The sequence below is a fragment of the Parasteatoda tepidariorum genome, chromosome 8 (assembly GCF_982258835.1).
Source record: "Parasteatoda tepidariorum strain Cologne lab strain chromosome 8, Ptep-v5.0, whole genome shotgun sequence".
Lineage (NCBI taxonomy): Eukaryota > Metazoa > Arthropoda > Arachnida > Araneae > Theridiidae > Parasteatoda > Parasteatoda tepidariorum.
Window position 1 is genome coordinate 55064600 of NC_141762.1, and position 21726 is coordinate 55086325.

General features: G+C 29.4%; 1 protein-coding gene across 3 annotated transcripts in view; it reads left to right on the top strand.

Annotated features, from left to right (window-relative positions):
• Positions 1-3064: 3064 nt before the first annotated feature.
• LOC107439123 (retinol dehydrogenase 14) overlaps positions 3065-21726 on the top strand; it is a 38562-nt gene continuing 19900 nt past the window's right edge. The window contains exons 1-3 of one of the 3 annotated variants that reach the window (XM_087150362.1): positions 7484-7768; positions 16214-16248; positions 16578-17005. In XM_087150362.1, the coding sequence (XP_087006488.1) occupies positions 16939-17005 (67 nt within the window). In that variant the 5' untranslated portion in view covers positions 7484-7768; positions 16214-16248; positions 16578-16938. Of the gene's footprint in view, positions 3138-7483; positions 7769-16213; positions 16249-16533; positions 17006-21726 lie in introns of those variants that run through there. The other 2 variants (XM_087150361.1, XM_087150360.1) reach the window with 2 other exon arrangements.

Genomic DNA, 21726 nt, shown 5'->3' on the forward strand with positions numbered 1-21726 from the left:
TTTCTAAAAGCAGTGATTAACATACCAGTTCTTTTGCCAAGCAATAAAAGCTTTCAGAAATTGATAACGGTAACACGTTGGATGCTGGATCACGCGATTTTGCATGACAAAATTCTTCTCTCGGATTTGTGTCAATAAAACAGATCAAATGGTAGAAAGATGCACATTACCATTCAACTACTTTTTGCATAAAATATAATGTTTTCTCATAATAGAAACATGTTGTTCATTAAAAAATAGAAACTAAAATGGTTTCTAAAATAAGAAAATTTATCATTGATTTTATCTTTCTAGATTACCTTTCTTCAATGATAGATATTGTAGCATATAATCGATTGACAATGGTGAGGTTCTAAAAAACTAAGAAGATAATACCAATCATGCTGACATTATCGATCAGGGAAAATTGTTATGGAATGGTCATAAAATTGAACTTCAAATTCAAGAAGATTCCCTTTCTTGGGAAGATCAAGACATGTGCAACTCAACTTTCTGCTGATGAACTGTTGAACATATTTTCATAATCTTTCTATTATTTTCAATCACAATTATTCCTGAGTGCTGTAATTAAAATAATTAATCAGAGACTTAAGTATAGAACGTCAGGTACTTCATAAATTAGATATAAGGGGCAGTATATTAATGGTATATCGCTTGGAGGGGGAGAGGGGTCCTGAAATTGAGTCAGTTCATGAAAAAGGGGATTGAGTGGGTAACAAGGAGTGTAACACCACCCATTAAAAAGAAAAATCTAAATGTTTCTGTATTTTTTTCCAACGTTCGTTAAGTTTAAAAGGGTAAAAAACTTTATCCAAATAATTTTATTTTTTATTTTTATTGATTTATTTTTGTATCAAAAAACAAACGATACTAATTAAGGCTTAGATTAAGCCCTAATTTAAAAAATCTACTTCATTATATACATTTTTTACTTATCATACCTACAAATAATTTATATTCGAAACATAAATTTATAAATGTTAAGATAAATTAATGTAATAAATAAAATGAGCTGGCAATTTGATTAATATAATTAATATTGAGACTTCTTTTTAAAAAAAAAATTAAATATTTCTAAAAGCACTCATACTGTAGCAATAAGATTTAAAGCAAAACGTGTCAAAATTCCAAAATGCCCTCGTTTCCTTATGAATATTTTATTGGTACTGTATATAAATTATGTTTCTTGTTGTAAACCTTATTCCTAGTTCGATCAAAATAACAACACATGTAATCAATATTATTGTTAGACTCACAAATATCTTAAGCACATAGTTAAAGTTTAATAACAAAACATTAAGGATGATCTAAAACGTTGTGTTCTATTTGAACTAAAGCCCTGGATTACCTAGTTTAGAGTTAGTTGCTAAGTATCCAGGGCTTTTATTTGAACTACAAGATTATCACACAATGTAATGTTATTATGCAATGCTATTATTATGCCATGTTATGCAATGTATATGAAGGGGGTCCAAAATATTGAAAAATATTCTGACACCATTTATGGGGAGCCCCTAATTGTTATTTCAAGTACGTGGAAATCTTTAGAAATTTTAATATTGGAGAGGTTTGAAAATTGAAATGTCCCTTAAGAAATAACAATTGTATGAAAATTATCCTCAAAAATGACAACTGAATGGAATATCTAATCATAAGTACCAAAAACTATTTTTTTTTGGGGGGGGAGGAATTCAACTTTTTAGGGTTCGTCTAACGAAAATGGTCTTTTACCCATGATCCTTCTACTCTTGGAGATTTTTACAGCAACACTGTAGGAAGTACAATCTGGGAACAATGTATACATCGAAGAGAAGTTATTTCTATAAAAGACAAGCACGATGCTCCTTATTTTCCCTTTTAATTTTTAATCTTAATTTCCCAACATAAAAACTTAAATTTCTTTACATCTAAAATTTCTGATATTTAGCAACTTTATAATAACTAAGATAAAATTTATTTATGTCAGAAATTTTTGATACTTGCCAACTTTGTAATAACTCTGATTAAATTCATTTACATCTGAATTTTTTAATAGTTGGCATCTTTATAATGACTTAGATTTAATTTCTTTACGTGGAAAATTTTTGATAATTGCCAATTTTATTCATCAAAATTCTTTATTTCTCGGGTTCTTGATTATTGTGCATGTTGTTTATTGATCATGTTCTTGCTTATTGTTCATGCTGCCTATATTACTTATGGATTGATTTTCGAATAACTACATCAGCAAAAAAATATTAGAATGTCCTTTTAAAAAAATATATGACATCAAATAACAACTCGTAGGCACGAGAACTGGTTTTTCAGAACTTTAAGAAGTATAAAAATCGTTTTAACTTTAGAATTTAAGAAGTATCGTTTTCATATAAAAAGACATTTTCTTGTATCTGTGTATCACACATTTTCTTACAGCTGTTTGTAAGTAGATGCAAATACCTCGATTTCACATCATTTTATTTTACTCTCATTCTTCAAAATAACACAAAAACATTTGGGACTTAAAATACATTACAATAAAATAGTATTTCTGAAAATTCGTGATAATAACTAGTTTCAAAATATAACTAATGTCAAATCAATAATTTAGTTGATAAGTTAATTATTTCCCTTTCACACCCACATTTATGCAAACCCGGAAGTCCTAGCACCCCGCTATGATTAAATTGGTTGTGAAATAACAATTAATATAATCCTAATTTAATTTTTCCAGCACTTGAGAACTTCTCTATCCTGTTCGCAGCTCTGATATGATAATATATTGTAGACCTCCATTATATAATCTTAAACTGATAAGATATATTAAAGGTCAAAATCATTGTAAATCAAATTTATTAAATTAGAACTAAAATTATACAATTTACTATCACAATAAATATTAAAAAATAGTATCCCATTTAAATGGAAAAATTCGACGCAGCTGTTCATTCAGAAGAAAAAAACTTCGTCGACAGCTTCCTTTCTTCTTTAAATAATTCGACGCTGTTTTATTAATAAATATTGTTCCTTTCTCTTCATTTTTTTTTTTTTTTTTTTTGTTAATCAAATATCCTGGAGATAAGATCTCCATTTTGATGGTGACAAAAATGAAGTGGAGAAATACAATATAATGTCTGATTTTATAGACGTTATATCGTCAAGTTCAGAGATGCCAACTGCTCCGGACACGCCAAAATAATTAAAAAAACGGTAAATACATTCAAAGTAAATTTTGCAAATATTTTACTATTTTTCTTGCTTTTTAAAAGGTAGCTTGACATAACTATTATAAAGTAGTGAATTATATAAGGCTACGAATTATTTAGAAATAGTGGTGGATAAAAATCTACTAAATTGAATTTATTAAACCAAGAATCACAATTGATAAACTACCACTTTAAAATATTTATTTGCTGTCCGGAGCAAGTTGGCATCTCTGCAAGTTATCTGGTAAGCACAACATTCAATTTTTTATAAAGTAATTATCCTCTCAACTGCATTTTTCATAAACCAATTATCCTCTTAACAGTATTTTTCATAACAAAATTGTGCTTTTCCATGAAGTAATTATCCTCTAATCTGAATTTTTCATAACTCAATTGTATTTTTCTAGTAATTATCCTCCCAACTGTATTTTTTTTCATAACTCAATTATATTTTTCATAAAATAATTATCCCCTTAACTGTATTTTTCATAATTTAATTATGTTTTTCTTAAAGTAATTATCGCATGGTATAATCCAGTTTCCTCACTCGTGGACCCAAAATTCTTTGGTAATCATCAATATATTAATGATAATTGTGAAAGTATTATTTGCTTACGAAATACTCCTTTAGCTCTAATTTAAAGGTACCTGTAATATTTATTTATCATCCCTTATTATTAGTATTTTCATTAGCAGCTCCTCCAAGAGAAAATATTATATGAGATTCTCATCAGCGATAGACATCCTTTATAATAATATTACCTTATTACGCAACCTTTATGATAAACATACTTAAATTCGTATCTGAACGTATTACAATTATTGAACAGCAATTAAGTTATATATACTTTTATTTTAACCTTCTAATGGGCCATTTATTTCTAGGTTACATTTAGATACTTTTTGAATTTCGATGAAAAAATTCATTTATACTAAGTTGATAAAATTTAATTTGAATTTAATAAAAAATTTTATGGTAAGTATGTTTACTGCCACCCAACAGGTGTTGTAAAAAAGTAAGAAACTTAATGACTTTCATTTCTTTTCATCCATAAAATAAATTTTATAATTACTCCAAACTGAAAAAGGAAATCATATATTATAACTAGAGCCCGTATTTTGATGACCTAAAAAATCTCAACTAATGCCCTTAAAAAGTGCAAAAAATGCCTATAAAAAGTGCAAAAAATGCCCTTAAAAACTGCTCTAAAAATGCGAAAATTTCGCTAAAAATGCCTTATGACATGACTTAAATAATGCAAAAATATTGAACTGAAACAATGTTTTGCTCTTTTAAATTATTATGAGCCATTTCAAAAAATATAAAGCAGCGCAATACTTGTTCTACGTTCATTAAAGTTTGAAAAATATGTTTTATATCCTAAAATAACAAAAAAAGGAAAATGTATTGACTCCAAAACATTTTCATTTCGTAAAGAAACTTTAATGAATATAACAACTTCCATCTCATAATGTTACTAAATATCAGAATTACATTCGATTATTAAATGATTTTTGATATTTTGAAATGTAAACGAGTTTCTCTTTCTTGAAAGTAAATTTTTATACCTGGAGAGACTTCTATCAACGTCTACTGATGTTATTGGTGCGTACTTGAAAAAGACGTTCTCACTTACGGACAATTCTTCTTCAATTTGAAAAGATGTTGCTTCACCTGTCAATATCCTAGAGATTTTCTTCATTGTTTGGAAGCCAGTTTCCTTCTCCAAAACTTTGTTCAATTTAGCTTCTACACTTTGTGCAATCTTTCCCCTTGCTTTTTGCAACACTCACTACGTCAATATAATTTATTGCATCGCAAAGCTCCAATTCTTGTTTCTCCAAGCTTGTAATTGTCGAGGACAAAATAGCAAAGTTAGACTTGATGAATGATAAGTTTCCTTCAATATTATCAGAGGCCAACACGTTTTGCGCTATCGTAATTGATGCAGCATCTTCTGAATCAAGACAAATCTTTCATTTCATGTAATAAAAATGCTCCGAAAAGTAATAAAAATTGGAAAAAATTAACAAAAAACTTAAAAAATGCTTCAAAATGCAAAGTGAGCCCCAAAATTTTGAAAAAATGTCCCATAAATCTAAAAAAATGCTCTGAAGGACAAAAAATGTCCAAAAATGCAAAATATGCAAAAAAATGCAAATTTCATCAAAATCCGGGCCTTAATTATAACATATTTCAAATTCCCTAAAAACAGGCATATTGTAACTAATTTCATTCAATAGTAATTCACCACAGCTGAAGTTAATAACAAATGGCATACCAAAGTTATAGTGGTGGTAAATATACTTACCACGGCTTTAGAAAGGGTTAAGTTTTGTGACTATACTACTAGTCCTAGTCCTAGTGTTTAGATTTTACTGGGCACCTGGGCCGCGAAGCGGCCCCTATCCCATTCATCTGGAATTTTTGAACAGTTTTGGTTGAGCAATGAGGTAAGCAGGCAATGGAGTTGCTTTTATGAATGTTTCAAGCTCTTTGCTTGAATAACTAAAAAGGAATCAAAAATAAATTGAGCAGCTTGCTCTAAACTGTGTTTGTTTGATTTTGGAGTTGTTCAGAATTGTATCAGCATGAGGAAACGTTATTTTCAGAAAGGTTGATGAAATTATTTGTTTTGATAGTTATGATATGAGGCGTCGGAGGTGAAATGTGCAGCTATTGGTCTGTAGTTTTTATCTTTGATATAATTTTCAAATTTAAAGATTTCATTAAAATTTGCTGTTTTACATTTTATGGCTTTATCGAAAAAATCTGCGTTTAGCTTGTATATATGCTGTGATAGAGTTGGTATTTTGAGGTCTGCATGTATATTGGTATTCCGGATGAACCATCTTGCACAGGTTATTTTTCTAAGGATCTTGTTTTGGCATTGGTTTAATTTCTTCAGTAGATGTTGAGGTATCGTTGTCCAGGCAGGTGAGGCATAGGTAAGTATTGTTCGGATCATTGCTGTATATAGTCGCTTCTTTAGTTTAAGTGACATATTCTGATTATATATTAATGGTTGTATGGCTATTATTGCTGCATTTGCTTTATCTATTGTGCTTTTGATGTGATCATTCCAGGTGAGTTTGCTATTGATTATAAGGCCAAGATAATTTGCTTTTTTAACTATTGGTATTGGTATGTTGAACATTTTTGGTTGAAGTTGTGGAAGTATTTTAATTCTTCTTTTTTGTATAATTAATATTTGTGATTTTTCAGCATTTACTGCAGTTTTCCATTTTAAGCACCAGTCTTCTATTTCGTCTATATGGTCTTGTAGTTTTTGAAGAGCATGATTTGGGTTTCTGGATTTAATAATAATACCGGTATCGCCTGCGTAATAGGCTGTTATGCTGTTATAATCGGCTTTGTTTATAGGAAAATCATAAGTGTATAATATGTATAATATCGGTCCCAGAATGCTGCCCTGTGGTACTCCGGCTGTGATGTTTCTCTTTGTGGATTTTTTGTTTTTGATGGTGATTTGAATGACTATACTACTAATAAAAATTTACTACTATAGCATTGCGAATAATAAAAATGTATCACTATTTTTCTCAAAAAAACGTTGAGCTTATAACTTTTGCTTATACCCGATACCAAAAATGACAAACCTAAGGCAAACGGAAACGTTCCACGCGAGAATTTACCTTAAATCACTTTTATTCACTAACATTGACTAAAACAGATTCAGGAAAAAATACTATTTTGTCTGACAATCTGAAATTTTCTAAGAAGTAAAGCTGATTATTTCCCTTCTCATTGCGGAAGTCGGTGTTTTAGAAAAGTTCTATAAAAATTATCTTCTAACATTAATTACCTCAATTTCATTTTGTTGCTAGCCACAAAAAAGGCCTGATTTAGAACGTTTCACCCTAGCGTAATATTAAACTAAAATATTTCTAAATCACTGTTTGATTTCCATTCGAGACGAGTTAATAACTAAACGGCAAATATGGTTACACATAGTAATTCTATAGTTGAAAATCAAAATAAATGGTTTACAAGTTACTTTTTAAGAAGAAAATTAACAAGCGGCATACTCAGCAAAAAATTATAAATCATGATTTGAACTGACACATCAATCGAGAGATTCGTCACCGCGACCCAATACCAATGATTTTAATATGGAAACTCTGCAGGTTTTAAGTTAATTTCAATGTTGTTTGCAAGGATGCAGCGGAGAACTACGTTTCGTTTTTTCTTTGTTTGATCTATTTAGTTATTTATTCGTAACTACCAGCATGGCTTATAAAGCGAATTATTCATATTTAAAATAATAAACTGAAAGGCTGTCAATAGTAAACTTTAAAAAAATAGGGAAGTAAAATAACTAATTTTAATTGATATCTGGTTTTTATATTTTATTGCTCATTATTTTAAAAACAAATTTAGTAGCCCGTGGCATCCCTGTGTTTGGATCCAAGCCAAAGACATACCTCCAATAAGTTAGCTAATGTTAAGCTATTCAGATTTTTTCGATAATCGTTCATCCGTCAAGGACAAAAGAAATGAAGAATGCTGCACGCAATACAGTGATTTTATTGACGGCGATTACATCTATCTGGTTCACCAGCTTGTAAGTTTTGCTAATTATGAAGTAATTTAATTATTTTATTAGGTACAGAACTACCAGTGGTCCGTAAAAACAGTTTAAGTGCCAACACTTTTATCATGAAACGTTTTCTTTCAAAGGACACTGTTACCCGTAAAACAGAAAAAATTAGTAGTAAAATCATTTCATTTCTAAATCGTTTTTAAAAAAGTAAATATTCATGACTACCACTATCTTTTTAACAATTATAGTATCTATATTTAATTTGAACTTTAATTATTAAAATGCGTGATACAATTGCAAGCCTGTCATCTCATCCGGATATTCCGACAGATTTGAATTATTCCAATTACTCGATAGTCACATTAGTGAATCCGAACTTGATTCTTGATATAATAAAATTGAATTAAAATTATTCTAATAACCGTTTCATTAAAATAGTATAAACACACAGGTGATTGAAGATTTACAACCCATCCCCATCGTTTGATGATTCGAAGAGCTGGCAAATAAAAATCCAGCTTACATTGTAAAATCAAATTTTATTTTACTACCACTAGATAAAAGCTTCTTTGAAGATCTTAAAAGTTGGGAGGTAAGCAGTTGTTAAAAACATACTACAACTTCTAAGATATTTAGGACCTAGAATACGACAAAACAGAATCGATGAATCGGTTAGTGGCGCTTCGCGCCAAACGCCGAGATAACCCCAATATCCAGCATCCAGTTGTTAAAAAATTATGCTAAGCACGGTTATTTTACTATTCCCGAAAATAATCAAAAAACGAAATGGTTTTACTTCCTGTTTTTTTTTTGGGGGGGGGGGTAATATTCTGCTGTGTTTTTGTGTAACTAAATTTGGCCTATCGGCTCCTTCCACTTTTTCTAATAATCCTAACATCAACGGCGAATCACCATAGAGTATTCGAAGTCAACAACATACAGCAGATCCCGATCAAAATCGAACGATTTCGAGGAGGTCTAGGACCTATACAATGTTACAACTGCCAAAATTATGGACATACGCAAAGCTACTGCAATGCACCTGCAAGGTGTGTGAAATGTGCTGGAAACCACAGGTCACATGAATGCAACAAAGACAAAACAACACCTCCAAAATGCTGTAATTACTACAAAAGACACACAGCCAACTATACTGGGTGCGAGACCCGCCCCAGCAGAAGGAGCCCTCGAGCAACACCAAATTTGACGCCTAAACTTGCTCACCGATTAGTGTCATTAATCAAAGAATTACAGGAATTGCTCAAAAATGAAGAAGTATTCCGCCTTCTGCGGGGAATCATCGGAGAAACATTTCAATCGCAGTGAGTTCCATTTTTATTTTCAAGACTCTAAAGTTAAATTCACTGAACTTTTCACTGCAGACTTTTACTTACGTTAAATTAAATTACATTATTTTCTGATAATATAGCCAATTTATGAATACATATTTATTAACTTATGCACGGTAAATTCTTCTGCAAATTCTATTGTATTTAAAGAGCAATATTTCTCTGATAAAATATATTTACTGCATTTTCTCCAAATATGTTAATTTATCATATATCAAGGTATGACTTACCTATATTCATCAATTGTGTCTTTCATTTTTCAAAAATCAATTATTGTACAGTTCGCAAAAAAAAAAGATATCACCCTGAATAACTTTTGTTCTAATGATCGGATTTTCACGATCTAAGCGTCGATCTTAATGGTTCCCGGGGGTGACCTCAAATATGCTAATTAATTAGTGCTAACTATTAATTAAGTTACGAAATCAGACACAAAAACGTACTTTCTCTGAATAAACATGTATTTTTTTTTTACATACATATTTGGATTTCTAAGCTTCGAAATATAGGGGGTAGCCGCAATCTGGGAAATATGGTCCCCATAGTTTGGTCAGGAGAGCGATCCAAAGTTCGTACCCGTTAATGTTAATTTCACTTTTTACGTTTTTAGTCATATTTTCAAAACTAATGAAGCAATTTGAAGAAAATTGCGCCCACTCATAAAACTCATTTACCCAAAGATAATTTCATGAAAAAAATAATTTTTAGTAATTATTAATTATTTTTTATTATTTAATTAAATTGAGGATGAAAATATTTTGAATTATAAGGTATGAATTTTTTTATACCATAATAATCTACATATTTTTCAATACAAAAATCTAAAGTTTCAACTGTTTTTATTTATTAGAAGCTGAAAAAAATTAAAATTAATTATTTTTGAAAAAATAATTTGGCGACAATAAAAAAATGATTAAATGGGGCGATTAATATTAAAATGTGATAAACTTGCGAGGAACTTGACTTCTCGCGCGTAGTGTAAAATTTCATTCATATTTTTTTCGCTAATAATCGTTTGCCAATCCTTTTATTTTTATTTCTTTCAAACTATAAAATACGATGTTTCTTTTTAGTCATTTAATAATTTATTTGTAATTTAGTAAAGAAATTATAAATAAAGCATTTTGAATAAAAAACACTTTATTCAACGAATGTCTAGTTTTATAAAGGCGTGCTTCTGATAGAATATGATTATGCACCAGATTGTGCTTACTTAATGTGATTATTTTTTAATTTTTGATTTTCTTTTTCAATAACTGATACAATTTCAATAATATACATACGTATGCATAGATTTGGAATAATATATTTATCAATTTCTTGAATATATATTTTATAATTATTAATACGAATGCGTAGTCAACATTTTTAATCATCTTAAAACTTCGCCCGGTGGCTGAGCGGTAGCGCTTCGCGCTGTCGTTCCTCGGGCCGGGCAAGGCTGACTCAGCCTTTCATCCCTTCAGTGGGTCGATAAATAAGTACCAAGCATGATTGGGAACTAAACACTGGGGGTTCCGCGTTCGGCTGACCACCTGAACGGAACATCTGCTCCTGCACCCCAGAGCCCTAGGTCCAGAAAACTGAGATGGGCACAGTAGGCCTTGGCCCTCCATGGGCTGTCGTGCAGCTGAGTTTAGAGTAGAGTTTTTTAAAACTTCTTTACATCTTATATATCGCCTTAATCTTAAAATAAATTTGTAAATTACCTGTCTGTGCGTGTTTCGCAGAATTATTTTTCTAACTTTTTTATTGAATTTTAATGCAATTTTTTTTAAATTCTATTGTGTATATTTTTGTCCAATAATATATTAATCAATCGTTTAAGTACTTTAATTTATGTTTTTCTTTAAAATAAAATTACTTTTTAAATTATTGTTAAGTTCTTATTGAAAGAAAACTTAGAATTATTGCCAGCTATCTGAGAATTAAATCTTGTTAAGAAATTAAAAATATTCTACTGATCACACACAATATCATTCGAAGCAGAACAGCTGACTATTTACTAAAAATACTATTGTTTACGAAAAATGAAGATAAATTATTAATTTTATTTTTTTTATTGCTTCTTATTTATTCGAGTAATGAAAAGTAAATGCGTATGTGCGCACAGGGGAAAAATTTAACAGATTGTTTTGTTTTTTAAATGAACAAAAAAACTATGGGCATGCAATTTTAATTCAACATTCAAAGAAAATCTTGTGCGCTAACCCTTTTGTCTTAAAAAGTTGAAAATATTTGCTTTAAAAGTTGTTTGTATGATTTCTCAACTTTTGCACAGTTCAAAAAAATATTGCTATATCAGGAAAATGTTTGATATGCCTTGTTTTGTTAAACAACTACTAAAATAAAAAATTGTAAAAAGATTAGAAAAACGTGCTATTTTTAGAATCATCATCTCAAAAGTTGTTCTTTTACTCCATTTGACTTTCTTCTTCTTAAATAACTTATAATCATTGTTTTAACACACGTTTTGAAGAAATTATGTAAACAAATTCCTAATATTTCGTAATAAAAAAACAAGAATATTAATGATTTATTTTTACAGTGAAACCTGCCAAGTTGACCACACTTGTAAGTTTTACATCTGAATAAGTTGACCTCAATTATCAAGAACGGAAATTTTCCTACATAATAAAGAAGCAAAACCTTTGTAACTTGACCACCTGTCTATCTTGTATGTTGACCACTGAAATAAGTTAATTTTGTCTAGGAGTATTATGAAATTCTATTCTAAAACCCTCATAAGTTGACCAGAAAAAAAAATTCAGAAAAGCTTCTGTCATTTTGCAATGTATGTTAATATTTCACTTGTTTGGTGAAATAGTGTAAAAAGCTAATCTAAACCCTTTTGTGAGTTGACCATCTGGGGAAACTGTAGGGACTCAGCTTTTGACCATTCATTGAAAACAGGTGTGTTAGTTGAAAAGTTGCTCTTTCAGTTGCAATAGTGAGCAAATAGGCTTATATGTGTAGTAATAACAGAATAAATTTTGAAGTGTTAAAATAATTTTGTTTTGTTAAAGTTTTCAATGTTTTCGTGTTCTGATATTTTAAGAAATTATTTTATTAAACACTTCACATGCATAACTAACAAAATAATTTTTTTTAAAAAGTTAGTTAAATATTAAAATTATTTCTGTGTAACAAATTGAAGTTCGTTTAGGTTTAAGCACATTTCTTGAGATATTCATTTGGCCATTTGCTAAATCAAATTTTTAAGTCAAGTAAAAAAAATTTTTAAATGTATAGCAACATGTAGGAAACGAAAAAGTAAACAATGTCCCACCCCTTCTATAAGTTGACCACTTGTCTACGTTGGCCACTAAAACAATGCACATGAAGTGATCAACTTACACAAGTTTTACTGTAATTGTTTCATTGAACTAGAGTAGTTAATTGTTTTCGTAATAATCGGCCTTACAACTATTTAACTTAGATTCTTTGGACTAGGCGTCACTTCATGCATGTCTTTCGAGATTGAAATTTCAAAGATAAAATGTAAAAATTACAAGAATGCGTAAGCTGGTTTCAATTAACTAAAAAAAAAGGGACAAAATCGTTGGCAAAAGAAGTTATCTCATGAAAAGAGTGTCAGAGTTGAAAAAGTATTGTAAAAACTGTAACAATTGTTACTCTTGTTTAATTAAGGGTATTATAAACCTAATTTTCTTTTAATCATGTTTTTTAAAGAACTAACGAAAGGAGTGCGTAAATAACATCAACTCGTAATTTTCTTCGTGTTTTTTTTTGTTTTTATTTATTATAATATTGATATATATATATATATATATATATATATATATATATATATATATATATATATATATATATATATATATATATATATATATATATATATATATATATATATATATATATATATATATATATCAAAATGCTTTTAAAATGCCATATAAACTTTATTAAGTTATTAAGTTTTACAATTTTATCGAAAATAAATACCGTGATTTCTATAAAATTTTGCGATTATGCATCAGAATAGCTATCTTTTTTCAGGTCCACCTTTGCTTGATCACTTTTTTTTCCTTTCCTAAGAAACTCGAAGTGAGGGGCAAAAGCATTTAACCCTACAACTCTTCATAAATTTATGATAACTTATGAAAATTGGTTTTAATTCAAAACTGTCCTACAAATTACATTAAAACAGCTTTAAAAAAATAAATAATGTCAGATAAAAAGTCAAAGATTCTATAATCTTGGAGAATCAAAAATAATTTATTAATTTATTTAAATTTCCTTTTTAAAGGAGATTTAAAAAAAAAAAAAAAAGCCCAGAAAGCAACGCGAAAAATTCTTTTGGTTGCTTAGCAACGAGAAGCACTATCTTTTCCCATCTTGTCATTCATTCCGTTTCTTTATGGTTGTTATAAATTATTTCCCCTTCTATGGCGAGGTAATTTGGCATATTTTTAAACCATCGCCAGATATATAAATCCTTATTGCGACCTAATTTACAACCCATTTTTTTCGAAATTTTGTCTACCCCCCCCCCTATTTTAAGGGTCAGGATTCCAAATATGTAAAAAAAAATGCATGTTTATTCAGAGAAAGTACGTTTTTGTGTCTGATTTCGTAACTTAATTAATAGTTAGCACTAATTAATTAGCATATTTGAGGTCACCCCCAGGAATCATTAAGATTGATACTTAAATCGTGAAAATCCGATCATTAGAACAAAAGTTATTCAGGGTGATATCTTTTTTTTTTTGCCGACTGTACATATCAAATCATATTTAATCTTTATTTTTAATTTAAGTCTACCATCAATATTTCTAGTGTTATGTATTAACGCCAATTTGTTATATTGAATTTTTTCATTGTTTTATTATTTCACAAGTAAACGGCTTGATTTTTTTATGGCTACCACAAATCATTAAAGCATGCTAGATGGCGCCACTAAGGCTTTGCAAAATTTATATAGAATCTTCATGATTTTGAATCCCGATTTTCTGTATATATGCTATCATCAATTTTTAATGCTCAATTCCAAATTTCTACTGCAATTAATGTAAATTTCACAGATTAAGCTCGTATTTCATGTATATCCATCTAATCATGGCTGTATTCATTTTTCAATGGCAATTAATGTAAATCTCCGATCAAGTTTGTACATATTTCTAATCATGATTACTTTATTATAATGTTACCACATTGTTGCATAATTCAAAATGTTTTATTCACTGTATATAATTTTCATGATGAATGGGGTAGGGGCCGCTGCGCGGCCTAGGCACCCAGTTTTGTTTAAATAAAAAAGAAAAGAAGTGTAACTAAATTTATTTTTAAAAGTTCCGGAATATCACAATAAAAATTTAACTCAAATGACCTATAAAATCTTGATTGTGTATGAAAAATAAATTTAAGTGATTGTCAAATCAGATAAATTTTCATTTGCTTTGATGAGTAAATTACATCCTCTTTTATATTTTGTATATTTAAAGTAATAATGAAAACGTAGCTCATTTATTTCATTCTTGGATTTATAAATTTAATTAGGAATGATTTTATAGCGTATAAATTAATTGAATAATATCTCCAATTCATAAAAATTTTGTGTTGGAGATATTAAGTTCTGGCAAAAACATGCAATATATATTTCTCTATGATTAATTTTTCAATTTACATTTTATAACCACTTCGCAAAATCATATTTGGAAAGTTGGCAATCGTATATTTTTGCCTTTTGAACACATTATGATTGGTGCCTTCTCGGAGTTCGACCGCACTTGAAAATTTGAAAAATATGTTGTAACATTAACCAGTTTTGTCCCGAATTTATATATTGAAATGATGCAAAAAGTGGTTTTATGGAAAAAGTGGTATAATATATTATCGAAATTAATTGGTTTTTCTACTGTTATGGCATTCAATAAGTCTTTTTGATCAAAAAGTACTTGCCCCTTATAATTCTAAATCTAATCAGAAATATTTAAAGCATAATGGTATCTGAGAATCTTTTAATTCACCCAGATAAATGAAAATGCTGAAAAAAGTTTCCCTTCACAATGAATGTCTTTAAAAAAAGGAACTGTCCTAAATGTATGACGCTGGGCGTTAACCGGTTAAGAGGAAAATTTTGGTTTTATGTATTTGCTTTCAGACTATTCTTTGACATTGGATTTAAATATTTCATTCTATGGTGAAAGCTGTTACTACAGGGTTACTGCTGGCCTTGACAATTTTGAAAAGCGGTAACAAAAATAAAACATATATGTCGACATTTTAATTTCTGAGTAACCATCACTAAAAATTGTTTTCTTAAGAATTTATACATGCACGGAAATTCTTGCTTCTTAATCATTTAACGATAAGGATAAGGTAATATATTAAAACAAAAGATACTTTCTAGCGTAAACCTAATATACTACCACTACTAAAACTTTGTTAAGGACCGCGGGAACCCTGTACTAAGAAGTTTTCAGCTTGTTTTCTTTAACCCCTTAACTTGTGCGCTCGAGTTAATTCGAGTGCAATAAACAGGCCAAACTGTGCACACTCGAGATAATTCGAGCGATGTTGTATTTTATGCTGCTATAATTTTTCACACTCGAATATAATCAAAAATTGAAAATTACAATGTGAAAGCTAAGGAAAAAAAATCGTTTTATTGATATTTATCATTTGCATAGGATTGTACGCTATAACACTTATTTATTCAAGAATAAAATACAGAGATGCCAACTTGCTCCGGACAGCAAATATATATTTTAAAGTGGTAGTTTATCAAGCGTGATTCTTGGTTTAATAAATTCAATTTAGTAGATTTTTATCCACCACTATTTCTAAATAATTCGTAGACTTATACAATTCACCACTTTATAGAACTTACCGTTAGAACTTAGTAATTTAGTATAGAACTTAGTAATTTGCCGTTTTTTTAAATCATTTTGGCATGTCCGGAGCAGTTGGCATCTCTGAATATAGCCTTTTTCCATAGAACAAAAGCACAGTAAATCAAAATTGTCCACAAAGGAAAAGACAATGTTCTAAAGTGTGTTTTTTTACAAAAAAAAAGTTTTTTTTTACCGATTTTTTTCCAAACAATCTGTGCGTTAAGGGGTTAAAATTGATACCAGTCTTTAATTTCTTTCAGAAGATATAAACCCTGCTGCCTTAAGAAAACTCAAGGTATCTACGATGAAGCAAAAACCAGCAGCACCAGCAATTTTAACTCATTCCTAGATATAGAACTAATTGACGACAACACTAAATTTAGCCCCATCACTGCCTTTTTCCTTAGGGATATGTAGCCCTAGCACACGAAATACACTCAGCCCCAGCCGACTCACACGAACCCCCTCTCGATTTTTTGGTGCTAAGCACCCCCTCTTCTTCCCATCTCCATTCCTCCTCACTACTCCTCATCATCGATTTATTACTACAGATGAATCGGTTAATGCCGTTTCGCGGCAGGGCACCGAGATTTATGTCATTTCTACCATTCTACCAAACTCAAGGTATTATAAGAAAAAATGTAAATGAAGTTTCCTTTGTTATTGAAGTTGGCTAGACACTTACTCATCGCTACAACTATGGAACGTTAGACATTTTCCTACAATATTTTCAAAGTGAATTTAAAAATTTTAAAATTCATAACCAGGCATTACAGATGTGATCTTCAATTATTCATTCATCATATATTCAATGTAGATTAAACCTCCTAAAACATTAGCATCCATAAAAAATAAATAAAACATGGAATATGCATTGGACTTAACTCAAAGCTCACTTCATGCTGCCATTTAACATCCCTTTTACTCATTTTTGGGTATTTTCATTCTTTTCTGTTTTCTGTTGCGACTGTATAGCAAGGTTACCATGGGTATCTGCACTTGCGATCAAGATATGAGTGGAAAAACAGTTCTCATCACCGGAGCATCAGCAGGTATGATGGTTTTCTAATTTATTCAATATGGTATAAATGAGAAAAAGTTATAAAACTAAATTCCAACTGCATCTTATCGCGAGTTGGAAAAATTAAACGAGTGGTAGCTCTCAAAACTAAAGAAAAAAAGTTTCAATTTAGCTAATTATTTGAGAATTAGGAAATAAGAACTGGAAGTGGAAAGAAAATTACAGAGCACTTGGCACTTTTGTGCTTATCTCCTGTAGAAAAATTGCAATTGCTTAAGGACATTAATTATCTTAAGGTAGAAGTTATTCTTGACAATTTCAATTTAAGTAATAAATTGAGTAATCAATTACATAAGCTAAACTTGACAAAGAAAAAAATTCAGTTCCAAGATCCGAGCAGTCTGCTGTCAAGCCTGGTCTGGTGAAGGACCAGGTATTAGGTGCCGCCTAAAGACCATAATCTTAACTTTAAGCCTGTAGTTTAAGGAGTACGCAAAAAAATAAATTTAATACCCAGAATAAATTTTGATCCTAATGACGTACTAGGTAATAATTTTCACGTACTAGGACTCAATCGTAGTGATTCGATAAAGTGACCTCAAATACGCTAATTAGTTAGTACAGACGATATTTTAAGTTGGAAAATCAGACTCAATAGCGTACTTTCCCTGAATAAACTTGCCTTTTTATCGACGTATTTGGATTTCTGATCCTTAAAATCTAGGGAGTACCTGCAATATGATAAACATGGTCCCGATAGCTTGGTCAAAAAAGAGGTCGAAAATTTGAACCATTTAATGTAAAGTTTATTTTATGTATATTTCGACATATCTTAAAAATTTTCGATGCGAATTTGAATATTTCTGTACACAATTATAAAATTCGTTTATCCAAAGAAAATCCCATGCAAAAAGTTAATTTTTAATAATTATTTATTATTTTATTTCATAATAAACGAAAAAATGTTGAACTGTAAGGTATAAAAATTATTACATCATTTTAAAGAATGTTATGCAGTGTGGCTAAATTTGAACGAAAACGGTCGAATAGTTCCTGAGAAATCGAATTTTAAATCTATAACTTTTTTTTAAATTCGATTTCTCAATACCGATTTCGTTCAAATGTTGTATTTTGCACTAATTAAATTGATGCATAAATTTCTGTACCTAAAAACTCCAAAATTTTTCAGCTGTTATTAAATTAAATAATAAAAAGTAATTATTCAAATTTATTTTTTATATGAAATTATTTATAAATGAACGAATGAATTTTATAATCGTGTGAAAAAATTTCTCAATTCGATCAAAAGGTTCTCGTGATATGGAAAGTTCGAGGGAAAAAATGAAATTAGCATATAGGCCACACTTTTGACCGCTCTCCTGAGCGTACTATGAGGACCATATTTTTCAGATTGAGGCTCAAAAAAAAAGCATGTTTATTCAGAGAAAGAACGTTTTTGTGTCTGTTATCGTAACTTTGAATATCATCTGGGCTAACTAATTAACATATTTTAGGTTACACCCTCAAACCATTAAGATAGAGTCGCGTAGTACGTGAAAAACCGATCATTATGATCAAAAGTTATCCAATGTGTTTAATTTAATACTTATTTATTTATTTTTTAAGCACCGTACGTCATAACTAGGACTGGGCGATATTAGAAATTATATATCGTGATATATCGTCAGTTTTGCATCGCGATATAGCGATGTATCGCGATATAGTATCTTTGAATTTCATTTACTTTAAGGCACAGAAAGTCAGATTTCTATCAAGACTTCATACGCATATTGATTTAAATCAATTTATAAATTTGAAAATATATATGTTTTGCTAAAGAAAGATACTAAATAAATTGACTAAGATGTACAAATCTTACTTAAAATATTTATTGAAAAAATGTGTGTAGATACAGAATGAAATATTTGCACTTCTTCATCGTTTATAAGGTATAAGCAATCTTAATTTAAGTTAACCCCTAAAACACTCTTAATGAAAAAAAATATTGTTATTAAACAAAAGCTGATTTTAAAATTTCAAAATATATTTTAATTAAAATAAAAGTTAGATTGACTAAAAGCCGAAGTTTAAAATTAAAAATGTTCGAATTTTAAACTAAAAAGTAAACATAAGAATTGTAATAATTTCTTAAAATTTTCGTTCTCTGAAAGATTTCTCAGTTTAAAAATAAAAAGGGAATTTTATAAAGATATCTAGCTGAAATTATTGAGAGAAAATTTAAAAAAAAGTTTGTTAAGAAATTCATTATACACTTAAAACAAAGTGTTAAAAATATTTTTTTTTTTTTAAAAAAAGAAACTTTTTTTAACAAATCAATATTTGCTTGTACTATTATGCGTAAATAATTACAGAATTATTAGGTTCGATCGTAATGTTCAAATTCTTAATGAAGAAGTAAACACAAGTTTTGTTATATTTTCTAAAAATGATCACGCAAATAACAAAAGATTTCTTAGTTTAAAAATAAAAAAATAAATAAAAGTGAAATTTATCAATATATTTACCTAACAGCATAGGAACAAAATTTAAAAAATAAGTTCGTTAAAAAATTATTTGTATGCTTAAAACAAAGAGCTAAATAAATTTTAGAAAAAAAATGCTTCTTAAACACTATTTTTATTATTATTTCATATAAATAATTAAATTAAATTAAATAATGAACGAACGAAAAACAAAGTAAGGCAAAGTTTCTTAATTAAATTCTTAAAAATAAAAACAAAAGAATTGTGATATTCGGTAATATATTTAGCTAATTAACTAATAATATAAAACGAAAATTAAAAAAAAATAATGATTTTACTCTCTAATAAAACGAAGTGGTAATTGATAAAAAAAAAAAAAAAAAGAAATGAATAAAATTCGCAAACTTTTCAAATTCTTTTGAACAAATAAAGTTTATTGACTTATGTCCAAAAAATAAGTTTTGTTTTAACTTTATTTCTAAAAATAAAAACAACTCAAGATTTATAAATTTAAAATCAGTAATAGAAGCCCATTAAATTATTAGAAGTTTTATCCGAAAGGTTTTTAATAAATTAAAAGAAAGTAAAAAAATAACCTAACAAATTTATTTACTTTGTAATTTAATTCCTTATGGGTGTCTTAAATTAGATTTCCGATAATTTTCACATTTAAAAATAAAAAAAGTTTTGTCAGAAAATAAATAAAAAACTTATCTAATTAATGAAGAAACTTTTCTTTATAAATTCTTTTCAATAATAGATTGCGTTCAGAACAAGGTTACGACGGCGATCACGAAGTTAATCCCATTGAAAATAATCTACAAGAAACGATTTCAAATCGCGAAGGTGCGAAAACGAACATGTGATATAACGATATAAAGTCTCAAAAGTGATTCTGATTCTACCGCTCATCAGTCAAGGCCGTCTCAACATAACGAAACAATATCGTCTTCCACAGCGCGAGTTGGCATCGGAACGTAAGCGAAAGTCCTTGCGTGTATCGCTATATCGTTATATCGTCTTCTTCACTCGACGGCTTAAATCAGATTTCTGATGCATCGCTTGGAATGAAAGTTGCTGTATCGGTTTGCCGATATAGGCGTTAAATCGATATGTCGCGATATATCGATTTATAGCCCAGTCCTAGTCATAACTGATCAGTTGATATAGTCTTCCATAGTTTACTCTTTTTAATAAAAAGTTAATAATGAGACATTTATGTAGAATAGTTTTTATCATCTTCTGATAAATAAAAGTAATAATTTATAATTATATTTACTATCAGCAGAAAAAATATTTTCTGAACATACGGAACTTCTGTAGGGGTTACGAGTTCGTTTGGTAAAAAAAGAAAAAAGTAGTGATGAAAAATGTTTGATGACGCTAATCGCAATTTTTTAATTTACGACTACTAATGTTCAACTCCGTATCCTTGTAATTTTGAACCCAATCCAAAAGACAAAGGAATTCATGGATCAAGTATTGGAAGAAATTTGCCTTCTAGGAGGACTGTTTGGTGGAACTAACCCGCATTTGCGTTACATGGAGAGGAAAAAACCCGAAATCCTCCTATGGTTAGCCTGACGGCAAGGGTACTCTAACCCATGATCCGTTTACCACTGAAGATATTTCACGTCACCACTGCGGTCGGTGCAAGCCGGATGCGACCAGCCATCGCCGGGATCGAACCCCGGTTCACCTCATTGGAAGGCGAGCACTCTATTCCCTGAGCCATCGCGGCTCACATACATACAGGGGATTGGACAAAAGTATGGAAACACTTCTATACTAACTCTGTGTAAACAATCTTTCTTTCAATGTTTTAGAAGATTTTACATGACAAAACTGTTAGCACAATTTGAAAGATCATGCTTGAAGTTTTTAAAAATGGTATCGTTTTTACCCATACAAAGTTCAGATGGGTAAACTGAGACGAGGAAGTTAACAACTTTTTTTTAATACTAGAAATTTTGAAATTATTATTTTAGGATTGCAATGTTTATATTTGAATGGTTTTTTAACTATAGTGGTATTGAAAAGGGAAAAAAAGCTTTCAATCTCTTGCGTTCATTTTTAACGATTCAAATTTTTCATGAATAAAAAGACCCCAAGTAGCGTATCCCTACAGTTGACATTATAATCGTTAATAAATTTAAAAATATTGTTTCGATTGGGACTAAACTATATTTAGGATGAATTTTAAATCAAAACAATGGTTCAAATTATGGTAACAAAAAACCTCTTTCAGTATTGGATATCAAACATTGTA